Source organism: Artemia sp. Qi Xiang Cuo, chromosome 3, assembly GCF_049724085.1.
Source record: "Artemia sp. Qi Xiang Cuo chromosome 3, ASM4972408v1, whole genome shotgun sequence".
NCBI lineage: Eukaryota > Metazoa > Arthropoda > Branchiopoda > Anostraca > Artemiidae > Artemia > Artemia sp. Qi Xiang Cuo.
In genome coordinates this window covers 18,582,959-18,597,986 of record NC_142796.1, presented here as the reverse complement: position 1 = coordinate 18,597,986, position 15,028 = coordinate 18,582,959, and the positions used below count along the sequence as shown (strand labels likewise).

The following is a 15,028-nucleotide window of genomic DNA, read 5'->3' as shown; positions in this document are numbered from 1 at the left end:
GTGGTTGCTGAGGGAAGCAAAGACTGCCAGTGGTTTCTACCATCTTTGTTAGATATCGACATGTAAAAATCTATTAATACAAATTTATTGCCGTAAATTTTGCCTTCCCTGTTCTGATTTTCAAGCCACTGAGATCTTTCCATGTCACAACATCCTCTAGCATAGATTGGGCTTTCTCTGGTTTCTGAGAGAATTCTGACATCATCAGCGCAGTCAAGGTCTTCAAGTGAAAAGCTCTGTCCAATTTGAATTTCCAGATGAGAAGATAAGGCATTTTCAAGCAATCAGTCAGCAGAGTAATTGAACAGAGTCGGGGACAGGAGGCAGCTCTGCGTTACTCCGAATTCAACCAATAGTTATTCGGTCTCTTCTTGGTAAACTTGAACTCAGCTCAATTATTCCTAACGGTATGCCTAAAGCAGTTTAACAAATTTCAGGGACATTCCCTATTTCTGTAGAATTTTTCAAGGTTTTCGTGATTGATCGAGTCGAAGGCGGCAATGAAGCCAAGAAATATCAGGGGAAAATTGTGCCTTTTGAACTGCTATATTATGAGGTAAAGTGCAAAAATATTTTTGGTGTAACCTTTACCCAGACGGGAACTGGCTTGGTTTTCACATATTCTTTTCTCCCTTGCCCCATTGAAGTGGGTGTCTTCCAATCCATTGGGGAAGTGCTGATCCTCCACACTTTTTCAATCATACCATGCAGCTGTTCAGCAGTGATCTTAGGACACTGTTTGTAAGGTTCCGGGGGAAAACATCTTTGCCAGGGGTTTTGTAATTCTTCAGGGCCTTAATCGTTTTGGGTATTTCTGATATTGCCGAAGCTGCCAACTCGACGTCATATGGATTCTTTTGAATAATTTGGGGGGGGGAGGTTGGAATGACTGGGAGCAGTGGATAAGGATGGGCTGAGTGGAGTTTTGAAGTGATCTTTCCATCTTGCTAAACACTCCTTTTGACAGCTATTGATTTTTCTCGATCTGTCTTTGGCAACTTTAGACACTGCAACTTCCTTACTTCTGATTTTTTGAGAATTTCGTAAAGCTTTCAGGTGTCACTGGTGTGTGCTCCTTTCTCCAACGACACATCAGTCTCTTTTCAAACTTCGAGTATGTCCAAAGGATCAGATTATTTGAACTCTCTGAGTAATTTTTTCATAACATCTTTAGGGGCGCTCATTCTTTTTTCTTGGCTCTCCGACTATTGACATGGTTGCGGTGGTAATCCAATGCTTTCTTTTCTGTTTCCAACAGTGATGTTCAAATTCTCATCGCTATTATCATGGTTTTGTCCTTATTCTCATTTAGGGTATCAAAATGGTTCTTCAGCTCAATTTATAGTGTTTGCCGAAATTTTTTATCTTGATGCTTACCAATGTCAATTCGGGCTTTTGGTTTGTTCCTTCTACAAACTGCAAGACGCAGCATGTTTTTTGTAAAGACAAGCCTGTGACCAGATCACGATTTTGAGCCCGTGTCCCCACCTTATAAGAAGGCAAGTTCAATACAGCCAATTTGTGCCTCAGTAACACCGTCATAATGGTGTGCCAAGTCAAAAGATGGATTGGTTCGTGCCAGAATATGGTGTTGGTGAAAAGCAGAATGATTCATCAAATTATAGTTTACCAGTCTTTGTCAATTTTTGCATTGTGTCACTGTCCAAAATTTCCAAGGACTTGGGTGGTGGTCTAATCAGATGGACCAACTCTCGCGTTGAAGTCCCCACCAACAATCAGGCAGTTTTTACTGCAGTTGAAGAGGTCACTTGTTGCAAATATGAATATAGTTAATTCCTAGCAGCAGCGGCAGCATCAGAGGAAGAGGCATATGCGGAAAGAATCGACACATTTACAGGGCCTCCTTTAAGTCTAATCCTGACCAGTCTGAGAGAAACAGGTGTCCACTGAAGGAGTAAATTTCGAGTTCGTTGGTTCATAATGGAGCCAACGCCATGCAATTCCAAGTTATCGTCTACTCCAGAGTAGAAAAAGTGGAACTGTTTTAGCGTTTTGTCTGCTGTAATTTCTGCAGAGCCACAGAATCGGAGGTTCTGGTCTCGGAAACACATAATGTATCAATGCTGCACTTCTTTTTCTTATGGACAAGGAGAGCTTGCTTAGATTTTTGTTAGAAAAATCTAACGTTCCAACAACCAATAGTTAGTCTTGATTTTGCTTTATTTATGACTGTTGTTGATTTTCATATAAATATGGCTTGTTGATTTTTTATCTTCGTCACAATATTCGAAATTGCTTCGCCTTCAAGGAATACCCTAGCATGGTTGGCCTGCCTTCTTCTAGACATCCGCGCCAATATGGGGGTCGCGTCACTTGCCAGGAACGCCTCAGCTTTATTTATAACTCTTATTCTTGCTCTGACATCTACCGATGTTTCTTGGGAGTAGAGTTAACCGCAATGTCCCCAGTCTAGCGGGCACCGGAGCGTGATAGCCATCACCTTGCTTGGAATGAAGCTTAGTAATGTTTACACCCCTTCACCACTCTGAGGTGTGTTGAAGTATTTTCTATGCCACCTAGGATGGCGGGTCCGGCTTTATGGTTTTAAATTCCACCACCACCGTACACATTTCCAGGCTTAACTTGCCCCTTGCTCCTATCTAGAGTGAGTTATAGGCTTCAGGAAGGGGAACTCCACATACTTCAGGAAGGGGAACTCCACAATATCTTGTGGAATTACAGTTTGTTAATGTATGCATTTTTTCGGAATAAAAATCGCCAAATTTAACTTAGTTATGCTTATTTATAATCGCGGTTCAACGTGGTAACATTGACAGAAATACGGCATTAGCCATATGAAAATTCATAATTTGAAGCAACCCAAAGAAGAATCTTGGAAAATCGTGGTCTTTGGTTCTTTAAAGCTAATCATTGTAATCGTTTTCCTATGCCAAGAAAATGTCAAAAAGACAGCCAGTATTTTGATGATTTTGAGCTGAATTTTATTGTGAAAACTGTCGAATAAAAAAAGGGATGGTTTCACCTGTTTATATTTCTTTCTTATATTTTGGAAAAATATAAATCCAAATTCAAAAACTGAATTTGTAGGAATTAAAACTTAATGCGCGGGGAGATGGAGTTTTTTTTTATCTGTATTTTAGAAAAAAACGTTAGCTCTGGAATTTTTATACTTCAGTTTTTTAAGGACTAAATAAATCATTTTTAATTGTAGATTAACTGAAATTTAATACTGCTGATTATATGCTGATTTAAGTTAGTCATTATTAAAATAACTCTAAGATTCATCAATAAAATAGATTAGTAATTATCATGTGACATATGTAGTGTGACGCATAGTTTCTTATGACATATAGCGTAATTGCGTTTTTTTTTCGGCTCCGCCCTTTTCTTTTAGTTTTGTAGGAAGATTCTCCATTAAACTAAACTAAATAAGTTATCTTGTGACATATAGTGTAGTAATTACTTTGTGACAGCGCAATGGGATAAAGGATTTTGTTAGTATTTATCAAAAATGTATTGTAAATATTTACTTATATCTTGAGAAAACGGAAACGTAAAGCTGCCAAGAGCATATTTTCATTAAGTTAGTTAATTCTCAAGCAAATCTACAATTCACTGATATCTACAGGGATAAAAATTAAAATAGTTGGTACACATTCTTTCGAATTATAACTTTGGAGAAATCAATACTATTAAGAATATATCTCAATTTTAGCTAAATATCTCCTTCAAATAATGTTGTAAGTCCTAAAAAGTCTTCTTTAATATTTACTTACTAAAGGTTTCTCTTGTTGACGCCATATTCATAGGGCCTAAATTATTAATTTGTAGTTTCACCACGTCTTCTTCTTCTTCTTCTAATTTTAAAAAATGCGTTGAAAAGAATATACTAAGGATCAGTCTATTTGTTTACAAACCGTCTCATAATCACAATAATTAAGTGCAGGTGGTAGAAGGGGTCCCATGTAGCTAGTAGGTCTAAACGATAGTATTTTAACTCAATGGCATCAATTGGGGGAGACAGGAAGGGTAAGTTTCTCCCTAGAATTTATACCCCTCCCCCCCCCCCTGAATTTTGAAAAACATGTTTTTTTTTGTATTTTAATGGATAAATTCCTTTGTGTACATTTACACAAAAGATTTTAAAAAAATTAAAAAAAAAATCACCCCCAAAGATTTTGAGAATAGTTTGGCCCTTCCTACTTTCTCGCTCTTCATTGAAAAATACATTTTATTTGGTATTTTTATTTAAAAACACCTTTTTTGTATATTCACTTAAAAGATTGAAAAAAAAACAACAAACAAACAGCAAAATTGCCCCCAAAGCCTTCGAAAAATAGTTTTGCCCTGCCTACATTCTCGTGAATTGACGCCATCATTGTCACCTACCTTGGTTTGCAAGTACGTCGGTGAAATGGCATGCCAATCAATAGCTGCGTTTTTTTTCGAAGTTCCGTGTTTCATGGTTCATGTTCCAAGTTTCATGTTCTAGCCCAAAAACGCAGTTTTTGTCGCTTTCGTGTTCTCTGTCCATGTTCCTGGTTGAACGTCTAAAAACGCATTTTAGGAAAAGTGGCAAAATATTCAAAACTGTAGAAACATGTGGAAAAATTCTGAGCTTTTTACTTGCCTGTTTTCTTGTACACATATGTTTCACCTTGGCCTCTATTCAAAAACGCATATTCAGCAGGATCTATGTCCATTTTCTTCCCTTCCATCTTATCCTTTCTTTTGTCATCTACAGATAACTTTTTTCTATCTGGATAGGGACCAATCGAACACGCAACACGCACAAAGAGCAAGTTCCAAGTTTGAGGAAACAGACAGTCGAACAGGCAACATTATGTTTCGTGTTTCGAAAAAAAACGAAGTTTTGTTAAAACATGCTGTTACGTGTTTTGTCAAAAACGCAAAAATGTAAAAACCCTATTAAACCACGGAACCAACCACCCAAAAAAAAACGCCACTAATGAGAAAATACATGGAAGTTAAAAAGTTTTGGACGAAAGGCCTTAAGCTATGACAGCGTATTTACTATTATGGTAAAAACAATAAATTAATATACCGTTTGCACCTGCTTCTCCTGTGAATACTGCAGAGACATTTATCTGCAAATGTGGATTGTAGTATTATTATTTTTAGGTCAAAAGAGGGCACGCGATTGGAGCTTATGGAGGACATGCTGTTGCTAGTAGTGGCTACGGCCATTCTGTTGGTGGGTTTGGTGGAGCTGTCGTCGGGCATGGAGGATACGGTGGAGCAGCAGTGGTAGCACAACAAGCAGCTTATCAAGCAAAGGCTGCCCAAGGGGCTCAATATGGAGCCGCCGCTCAAGCAGCTCAGCAAGCAACATCTGCATTAGCGTATCAAGCAGCTCAAGCAGCTGAAAAAGCACAAGGAGCATTAGCAGCAAAACAAGCACAAGTAGCACAAATTTCCGAAGCTGCAAAGGCTGCACAAGCCGCTGCTTTTGCAGAATCATCTCAAGCCGCCCAAGCAACTCAGGTACACAATATGTACATGCATACTAACTAGTATTGCACCTAATAGCATAGAATGGAATTTACCATGCCTGTGGTGTAGACAAAGCTGTTTCAAGCTCTAATCATGACGAGTATTTGCATTTTATGTGAATGATCTACTGTCCCTTTAGTTATTCATCGTACTATGATACCCCAAGGCAAGACTGTAAAAGACCTCAAAGAATCCTCCAAAATAAAATGATCAGGGAATTATGCTGTCATGTTTACAGTTTTAAAGCATATTTTTCGTTTTCTTTGCATTTTGGCTCAGACCTTCAAGCTTTTTTTTACGATTGCTAATCAACCATAGCTATTTTTATTTTATTTTTTTTAATCAGTAGATCAATTAGTTTTAATTCTGTCTCTAGTAATGTGACTCTATAGTAAGTCATTAATTAGACGACGTGGTGGTAACATAATACCACAGGAACCGATATTGAGAAAAGAAAAAGGAACAATTAGTAAATTCATTTCACATTGCCGAACTGGATAAATTGAAATTTATATTTTTTTAGGAAACTCCATAGCTATTAGTAGAAAATCTTTTCTGATATTCCTCGACTTATGGTTTCAAACAAGCACTTCTCGTGAAAAAAGTAGCCAAAACCAAAAAAATTGAACACAAAGCCTACTTATGCTAAAAATATGAAATTTTGCATTTTTTTTTTAAGCTAGTTTTGCATAGACCGGGTTCTTTGGGATTACTCTAAGGGGTTCTTTGGCATTCTGAATTTGATAGTATTATTCTCATCATTATCAGAATGTTTTTTGGGAATGTTTCTTCCTATTTCTGAAAAGAGGCAAAATGTACTTGGGCTAATGACTTACCTTTAAACTTCACATTACCTTCACATTTTTTTTAACTTCAAATTTAAAGTTTCCGGAATCAGCATTATTCGAGATTCATAAATGGAGACTTATGATGTATATATTGCTTCTAAAATTTGTTTCTGTTTTTTTTTTTTTTATCTTGGCTATTACTGATGAGGGTGCCTTTTCGTACACCTTTTTGCACTGTTCGCTACCACAAACTCATCTATTCTTTAAAACCCTAGTCTGAAATGTTGATTTTACTTTACTGAATAGAAAAAAAGGATGTTTTTTTTTCCAAATGAAGTTAAAGAGCAAAATTTAAACCTTAAATTAACCATAATTATCCTATTTTACAGGTAGCTATTGTCCCTTCTGTTTTGTTTTCTGAACTAATTGTCATGGTTCCTTTACACATTGCGGGAATCTATGTGGACATCCGGCCTCATCATTTTGAACGGTTGCCCAGAAAGTACAACGTTTAAAGGCAAAGTATTCAAATAAATGCATCAGCGTGCATAAAGATAAAGTTCTAAAAGAAGATCATTGGCTAAATTGACTTTCGCTTTAGTCCCTATACTGCGAAGGAGGCATAGAAGACACAAGAGAAAGAAATTTAGTCTGAAATAACAAATATTTTGATGCTCCATAGTCATGTTTTTATTCTTTTAAAAATCTTGCCAAGAATCAGTCCTGATTAGACGAAATCGGTGCGGGAAACGGAATCTCCGCATGGATTGCCAAATCCGGACGTATTTCCGCAATCTATAAATGAACTGGGACAAGTGAATGTTTCTTCAGGGAGAGACAATATTTATTGATAAAAAGAAAAATAAGAATTTGCTATTAAGCCATATGTTTTGTGTTGCCAACATTTAGTTACACACTTCCATAAAGAACTGAGATTATTATAGATAAGGTTGGATAGCTTAAAAGAGTAAATTCGCAACTTAAATTGAGTAATTGTATTTTGTTTATAAAAGCCTAATAACAATTATATTCCACTAGTACTGAGAGTTAGCTAGCGCTAATTTCGGGAATCAGTTTAAACCAAGTTCGTTCACAATAGATGAAAAAACAGAACAGAACTGGATCGATCCAAACTGAAGTTCTGAACTTATTCAAAGTTGACCCAATAGGAATATTTAATAGAATTGTCTGATTCACTAATGCCCAAACCTTATTAAGACAGAGAAAAAAAATCCCGGAATTTGAATCTGGTGAGAAGATTATACGAAAGCATCTCCATCACAGTCCAAGCAAGAAGAAGAACAAATAAAAGTGGAATAAATAAGAAATAAAATATTACAAAGAGCTGCTGGAGCTTGCCAGAGAATTACAGTATTAGCACGGCAAGCAAAACAAGGACTATATAAGATCTGAAACAAAAACATAATTAAAGTAGCCTATTAGATGATTTCAGCGTTTAAATTGCCCATGAAAAAAGCAAAATCTGATCATTAGAATCACTTAATACCAAGTTTCTAAACGGCGTTAACTTCTGGCTTTAATAAAATTTCACTATGAATGGGCCTTAATCGAAATCAAGTCGATTAAAATCAAAAGACAAGAAAACCATTCTTTTCTGGTTTAATGTGATTTAACCCAAAGTAAATGACGTTGTGGAACAATACTTATATGGGATGAGCTTCTTTGAAAAATATATATTTTTTATAAATATATATATAAAAATATATATATTTCTGTATGGGTAGATGACGTTTGAGCTGGTTTTTCTCAGGTACACTACAATTCGCTCTGGCTAGCATAAGGTATTTTGAACTTTTTTTTTAATGTTACAATTTATGGTTTGTGTCAACCTTTGATAAATCTAAAAACAGATTTTGGTTTTGAAATATCTACTCTAAATTTTTAAATTAGCTTTAATTTGTTTTTTCGTCGTGTTTTCTTCAACTTTGTCTTATCTTTTCTCACTTCCTCGATCCGGCTTTTGTTCAGAACTATGAGCAGTTATCCAAAGTGCTGCGATAGCTTTATTGACAGAACTTTCCTTTCGTCAATCCTCCATCAAAGTTTGTTTGTTTAGAAGTTGAGTCGTGAGTTCTTGGTTGAAATTCTTATGACCAAAGACCCTAATGTAATATAAATAATGTATATCCAAGTATTTAAAATTTGATTCCTGGGGCATGCTCTGTTATCTAGATTCTAGGTAAGTGAGAATTGACAACATAGCAGTTGTTTTCAAATCTTTATTGGAGTCTTTTGACCCTAGTGCCACCTATAGGTTAGAGTGCAGCATTTTGCAGAAACGCTAATTTATGTTAAATTTTACATTGAATTTTTTTCTTTCAAAATCAGACTCAGTGGTCGTTTCTCTCTCCAGACACTAGGAGCCCCAGATCAAAGATATGCAGAAGTCCAACTTGTAAGAAGGGGCACCCTGGGAGGGGGGGGGGGGGTGGAGGTGCATCCCCCCCATTTTTGGGATTTGATAACATTTTTTCCGAAGGTGAAAACTTCGGCAGAAATTTTGCGAAATCGGCAGAAATTTAGCAAAATTCCTGATTTCTGCAGAAAATTGGGCATAAATCAGGTAGCGATTCGGTAGCCCCCCCCCTGTGAACTGAGGCTCGGGACGCTCCTGCTTGTAAGTAGTAACTTAACACAAAATGTAAATACAGTGACATTTTTCTATAATGACGGGGCCTTAGGCCGTGGAGTATTAACAGCAGAGCTAAAATCCTCTGATGTTTAATACTAGTTATCGTCTTTAGCATTAACAAAATACTTGAGGTGTATCTTTGTGAATATAACGAATGCTCAACTTTCAAAATGTATCAAAAACTGATTGCACCAACATGGCACCTTTCTTGACTCATTAGTCTTACTTCATTTACTCCTAAGAAAACTTGCGATGTTTTCACTTTTTTTTACCTTTTGAATTTTGATGCTTAAACTATTCATCATGGTTGTCATTTTGCTGCTATTTAGTAAAGCAAATGATCGGTTCTTTGTTACTTTTAGACTGTTCAAGCTGCCGAAGCAACTAAAGTACAAGCACTGAAACAGGCACAAGCCCTCGCCGCAGCAACAAAGGCTGCAGAAGCCCATGCTGCTCAAGCAGCTGCTGCACTTCAGGCGGCGATACAGCAACAAGCTGCACAAGCTCAAATGGCCTATCAATCTCAACAAAACGCCCAGGCTCTGGCTTATAAACAGCAAGCAGCTTTGTCTGATCTAGCAGCTACACAAGCAGCAGCAAATAAGGCTTTGGCTGCTGCACAGGGCGCTAAAGCAAATGCAGGATACGGAATCGGAGCTGGCTATCACTAGCAATCATGGTTGTTTCAAATTCTCGATTCTTAATTGGAATTATGATTTAAGTTTATTTTTAAATAAAAAAAAACTAAAAATAGTAGGATCTCTTATAGGGACACCACTTCATGATACCCAAGGGAGGGGGGCTAAAAGAATTTGTTTTGACACGAAATATTTTCCTTCAATGTTACAGCAACCACATATATTTTAAGACATGGTACTTTCAAGGGGTATCAGTATATAAGCCTATAGTGAGATCAAAGCTTGTATGGATCGTTATATGCATACATTGCATGTGAAGATCTTAGTGAAATCACTGGTAATATCAGTAGGTAATATAGGGAAACATCCCCTTTGTAAATCGCGACCACGGACTTTACAGCGTTGAAAGACAACTATCGTAGAGAAATTTCGACTGATGAATTGAATATTCACACTATCAAACAGTGGTACGTGGTTATGAAATGTAAGTAAGGAACGAGTCGACTCAATAGTAACTGAAACTCTAAAAAACAGAATTTTGATATTAATAGATACATCAAAAGAATCAGCTTATTTTAATCATTCCAAATATATAAGATTCATCAAGTTTAGTGTTACCAATCAAAGGTTAAGAGCCTGAGAAAATGTGCCTGATTTTTGAATTAGGAAGGAAACACCCTTTAAAATTCAAGTAATCTTGATGAAACTAACACCATCAGATTCAGCGTACCCGAGAACCCTACTGTAGAAGTTTCAAGCTCCTATATAAAAGAATATGAAATTTTGCTATTTTTACCAGAAGACAGATCACGGATGTGTTTTCTTTTTGTTTTGTTTTTTTCGCGGGTGGTCGTATTGAAATAATCGTCCTAGAAGATTCAAGCGGAAGCACATTCAAACGGAAATTAAAAGTTCTAGTGCCTTTTTTAAGTAATGAAAAAGATTGGAGGGCAACTGGGCCCCCTCCCACCCCCATTTATTCGCCGAAGTTTTCTGGTCAAAATTTTGAGATAGCCATTTTTTTCAGTATAGTTTAAAGATCAAATAACTGTGTCTTTAGCGGTAAAATAACCCCTACAGTCCGTGGGTAAAGGTGTGTAAGTTATGAAATTTGCTCATTGTTCACGTACAATATTTGTTATTGAGAAGTATACAGACATTTTTCAGGGGGGAAGATTTTGTGCTCGGGGTGGATTTCCATCGGAAGAATCTTCCCAGGGGAGGCAATTTTCTGGGGGGGGGATTTTCCAGAGATAATTTTACACTGGGGGAATTTGAAAGAATTTTTATGCGAAACTATTTTTAATTGTCTTACATTGTCTTTGCCAACTCAATTTTGCATGTGGAGATGTTCCGGAGGAAATACCTGAGGGCTATTTTTTGCGTGTTTTGATTTCCAGAAAAAATTCTACGGAAGGGCATTTACCGAATGATCGAGAAAAGCGAGGATAAAACTGTATGGAGGCAAATTCATTTTAATGGCAGCACGCGGCCTAATCGTTCTAATCGTCTTTTATCCGGCCCTGGCTACACATGATGAAATAGCGCTAGAATAGCACATTCGTGTTAGAGGTGGCAACTCTGCTAAGAATTTAACTGGATAATTTGCAACCAATGTCGGCTAAACCAATATTTAGTTTTTTATCCTTTTTCGAATGCAGAACTTAGGCTAAATATTTTTTCAAAAATATCATGAAATTTAATTATTATATATATAAATTATTTTTACGTTTTTGAAAGTAAAAATTTTACCTTCAAACTGAAATTGAAACCTATGAAAGACATAGATTGGAAGTATTAATGCTGAAACTAGTACGGCTCCAACATGTCAAGTTCCAGCACACACAAAGGTGACAACTATGGTATAGTTTTCTTGATTTCAGTTATTTCTTATTCTTATTATCTCGACTCTTGTGACTCGCTTATTAAACCTAGACAAAAATGGCTATCTAAGAATTTTTGATCTGATACTATCAAGGATTTGAGAGGGTCAAATAGAAGAAAAAGGCATGGGAAGGAGGCTCGTTGCCCTTATCAACCTTGGTTCTTATAACATGCTCTAGAATTTTGAATTTTCACTAAAAGCGGTCCCTCCAAATGGCGTATTCAGGGGGCGGGGCACCTGAATTAAATCCTTCTTGAAATATTTGTCTGACTCGTAAAAACGTAACAAGAATGCACAAAGACAAATTTTGATGCATTTATAAAGTTTTTGCTTCCCCCCCAAAAAGTCCCCCCACCCCTAAACAATAATCCTGGATATGTTCCTGGCCCCTCTTAAATTTCTATGACAAGTGGCGAGCGAAAACGTTCTTTGGCCCTTCATTGGGCCTTATTATGGTGAAGATCGATCTTTATTTCCATTTTGTATTTTTATTCTCGATTCACCTCAGTCGTAGGACTTAAGGATATAAGTTTCAAGCCAATCAGAACAGAAATTATTTGCCCTTTTTAGGGCCTACACTTGCCCCAGTTTCAGCCAGCGTTAGCTTTGTTTTTGTTTTTTAGTTTTACCACCTGTTTTGTAATTGAACCTGGTGACTCTTACTTGCTTAGTTCACATTTTCTCCTATTGTTTTGTAATTCATTAAAAATCACAATATTAGAGATAACAACACTTGTAATAGATAGTACGGGAAGCCCTTAATTTAAAACACATAAATACCCTAAAAACAGACACATTTTAACTTGTATCTTGTGGGAATGCGATTACATTATTACTATTTTTGTATTGTGGGAATCCTTGCCAAGATTGCGTAATGCTAATCATTTCCCAGAGACTATCTTGGTATTTATCTGTTAGCTTGTACACACTCGAGAATTTCGATCTATAAAATCAGACAATAACCGGTTTATTGCTGTTTTTATACGGAGACAATTAGCTTCGGCTCAGTGGAAAACTACATTGTGGCTATATTTTAATAAATATTTAGTTGGTATTTGGGTTAGGTTACATTTTGCATGCAGCCTCACGACGATTAACCCCCCCCCCTAATGTGAAAATATACAGTCCAAATTATATATATCCTATCTATCTCTCAAGCATCTCAGTTGTTTCAACCACGTAGATCCAAATTCTCGAGTGTGTACTAGTTAACAGACAAGTAACACTATCTTTAATAACTTTGTTTGGGAGTTAAGTTATAACACATCGTACATGGCGCGTCACACAGGGTTGCCACACAGTGAAACAAAAGATCACTAGATTTTAGTGATTTTTTTCAATAATCTAGTGATTTAGGTGCTGATTTAATGATTTTTTCTTTAGGCAGGATAAAAAAAAGTACTAGAATTAGTGATAAATCACTAGGGCTGCCAACCCCAGCGTCGCATCAGGACTGCAGCCTATTATTTGCAGACATACTTTTAAATATCAAATCCTTAGCATTGAAGTTTACAATTTAAAATGGATTGTCTCCGAGTCATATTTACAGGTGACTGTCTGTACTCGATTAGTGGTTTCTCGGCAGATTATAATTCACAATATTGTCTTTCGGGAGTACTTGTCAATTATACCGACCTCATCACCTAGGAAGTGAAGTTAGGCCAATCATAATAAAATATACCAAAACACGATGAAAATATAATACTTTAGAAAAAAAATTATGGAAACTACAACAGAGAAGCATGGAAAGCAGGCCATCCAGAACGCATTGTATTAAATACCTAACTTAACCACCTCTATATATTAAAAACTTAATTAAAATATATCTGTATAGTAGTTTATCTCCCTGAGACTAAGTTAATTATCTCCGAATGGAGACACAGAAAATCGGTTTTACTCACACCAAGAACTTAGCGAGGTCGGTTTAATTGACAAGTACCCTTTCGGGTTATGTTCTGAATTTTCAAATTGACATACTTAATTTAAATATGAAATATAATACAACCTTAGCGTACATTTTAAGCCTAATTTTCAAAATGAGTACTCCAAAGCAAGGCCGTATCCAGACGGGGGGGGGGGGGGGTTTAGGGGTTTGACCCTCCTCCCCCGAAATGTTTGTCTGACACGTAAAAACGTAAAAAAAATGACATGAACAAATTTTGTATGTGTTTGAGTTTTTTTGTGTAAACCCCCCCCCCCCCAAAAAAAAAAAATTGAGTAAAACCCCCTCCGAAAAAAATCCTGGGTATGGCCTTGCTCCCAAGCCTGGATGTTATCCATCCCCTCTGGGTGAGGCTATATGCCCTATGAAAAGGCCCTTTCCCCCAACACTTTTTTCTGCATGTTCCTATTTTGAATTCATATTTGGATTATAGTAGTAAAAAACTTTTTTATATAAAGAATCTTTTATCAAGGAACCTATGTAAGGAATCTCAACTAAATGCTTTAACTAACCTCACAAGGGACTAGCTTGTTTCTAATTGGTTAAACAGGTTGTTTCCCCTCCCACCCGGAAAACGGACCAAATAAAAGACTTTCAATCCCAGATTTATGTATTTTTTGATACACTGATTTTCAGATTTCTGTATGTTTCTATTTCGAGTCCATATTTGAGAGCTAAACCGATTTTTAAATTAATTTTAAAGAAACAAAGTTTTTTTTGAGGTAATTAAAGGGAGAAGTTGAAACTTAAACGGACAAAAATTATTGCTTCACATTCCCTCCATAACATATCGATAAAACTAGTGAAAACAAACCGAAACTGATATTTGAACTTAGTCAAAGCCAAACCAAAAGGAATGTTTCGTAGATTCTTCTGATTCGTTAATGCCCAAGACAAATTCAAATTTGCAAACAAAAATAAAGAATAAATACTAGAATATGAATCAGGTGATGAGATTATACGAAAGCGTCTCCATAGCAATCCAAACAGGAAGACGAATAAATAATAAATAGAAAAGTGGAAAAAAAGTGAAATATTGCGAGGAGCTGCTGAAGCTTGCCAGAGCCTTAAAATAATTGTACGAAAAGATAAACAAGGACTATGTTAGATCTGACAAATAGATAGGCTAGTTACAATAGCCTATTAGATGATTTCAGTGTTTAAATTATCCATTACAAATGGTAAAATCTGACCACTAATTTCAGCTAATACCAAGTTTCTGAACGGGCTATTTTTCAGGCTCTAATAAAATTTTATTGTGAATGGGGCTTAACCGAAATCAAGTCGATTAAAATAAAAAGAGAAAACAACATTCTGTTATGGTTTAATGTGATTTCACCCACCGTAAATGACGTGGTTGAACATCATAGGGGCAGCAGTAGCTGCAACCTAGTAAAGAGCGAACCACAGTTCATAGTAACCAAATCATCACATCCCCCCATTGCACCTGGCTGAAGGGCCTTGAGACGGAGATCAGCACCACTGGTTGGGGTCTTAGGGATGTAGTGCCGCATCCTTTACCTTTTTAACTTTTAAATAGTAACCAAAGATTGAAAAAACGCGTTTGAAAAAAAATTGCCTACTGAGAAAAATTGCCATCTAAAACTGAGCCAGAAATGGTAACTA

At 36.4% G+C, this 15,028-nt stretch overlaps 1 protein-coding gene across 1 annotated transcript in view; it reads left to right on the top strand.

Moving 5' to 3' along the window:
* Positions 1 to 9,688, top strand: part of LOC148953830 (uncharacterized) — a 29,243-nt gene extending 19,555 nt beyond the window's left edge. Inside the window, exons 3-4 of the mRNA XM_089086839.1 lie at positions 5,125 to 5,487; positions 9,300 to 9,688. Coding sequence (XP_088942965.1) covers positions 5,125 to 5,487; positions 9,300 to 9,608 — 672 coding nt within the window. The 3' untranslated portion in view covers positions 9,609 to 9,688. The remainder of the gene's footprint in view (positions 1 to 5,124; positions 5,488 to 9,299) is intronic.
* The last annotated feature ends 5,340 nt before the right edge of the window (positions 9,689 to 15,028 follow it).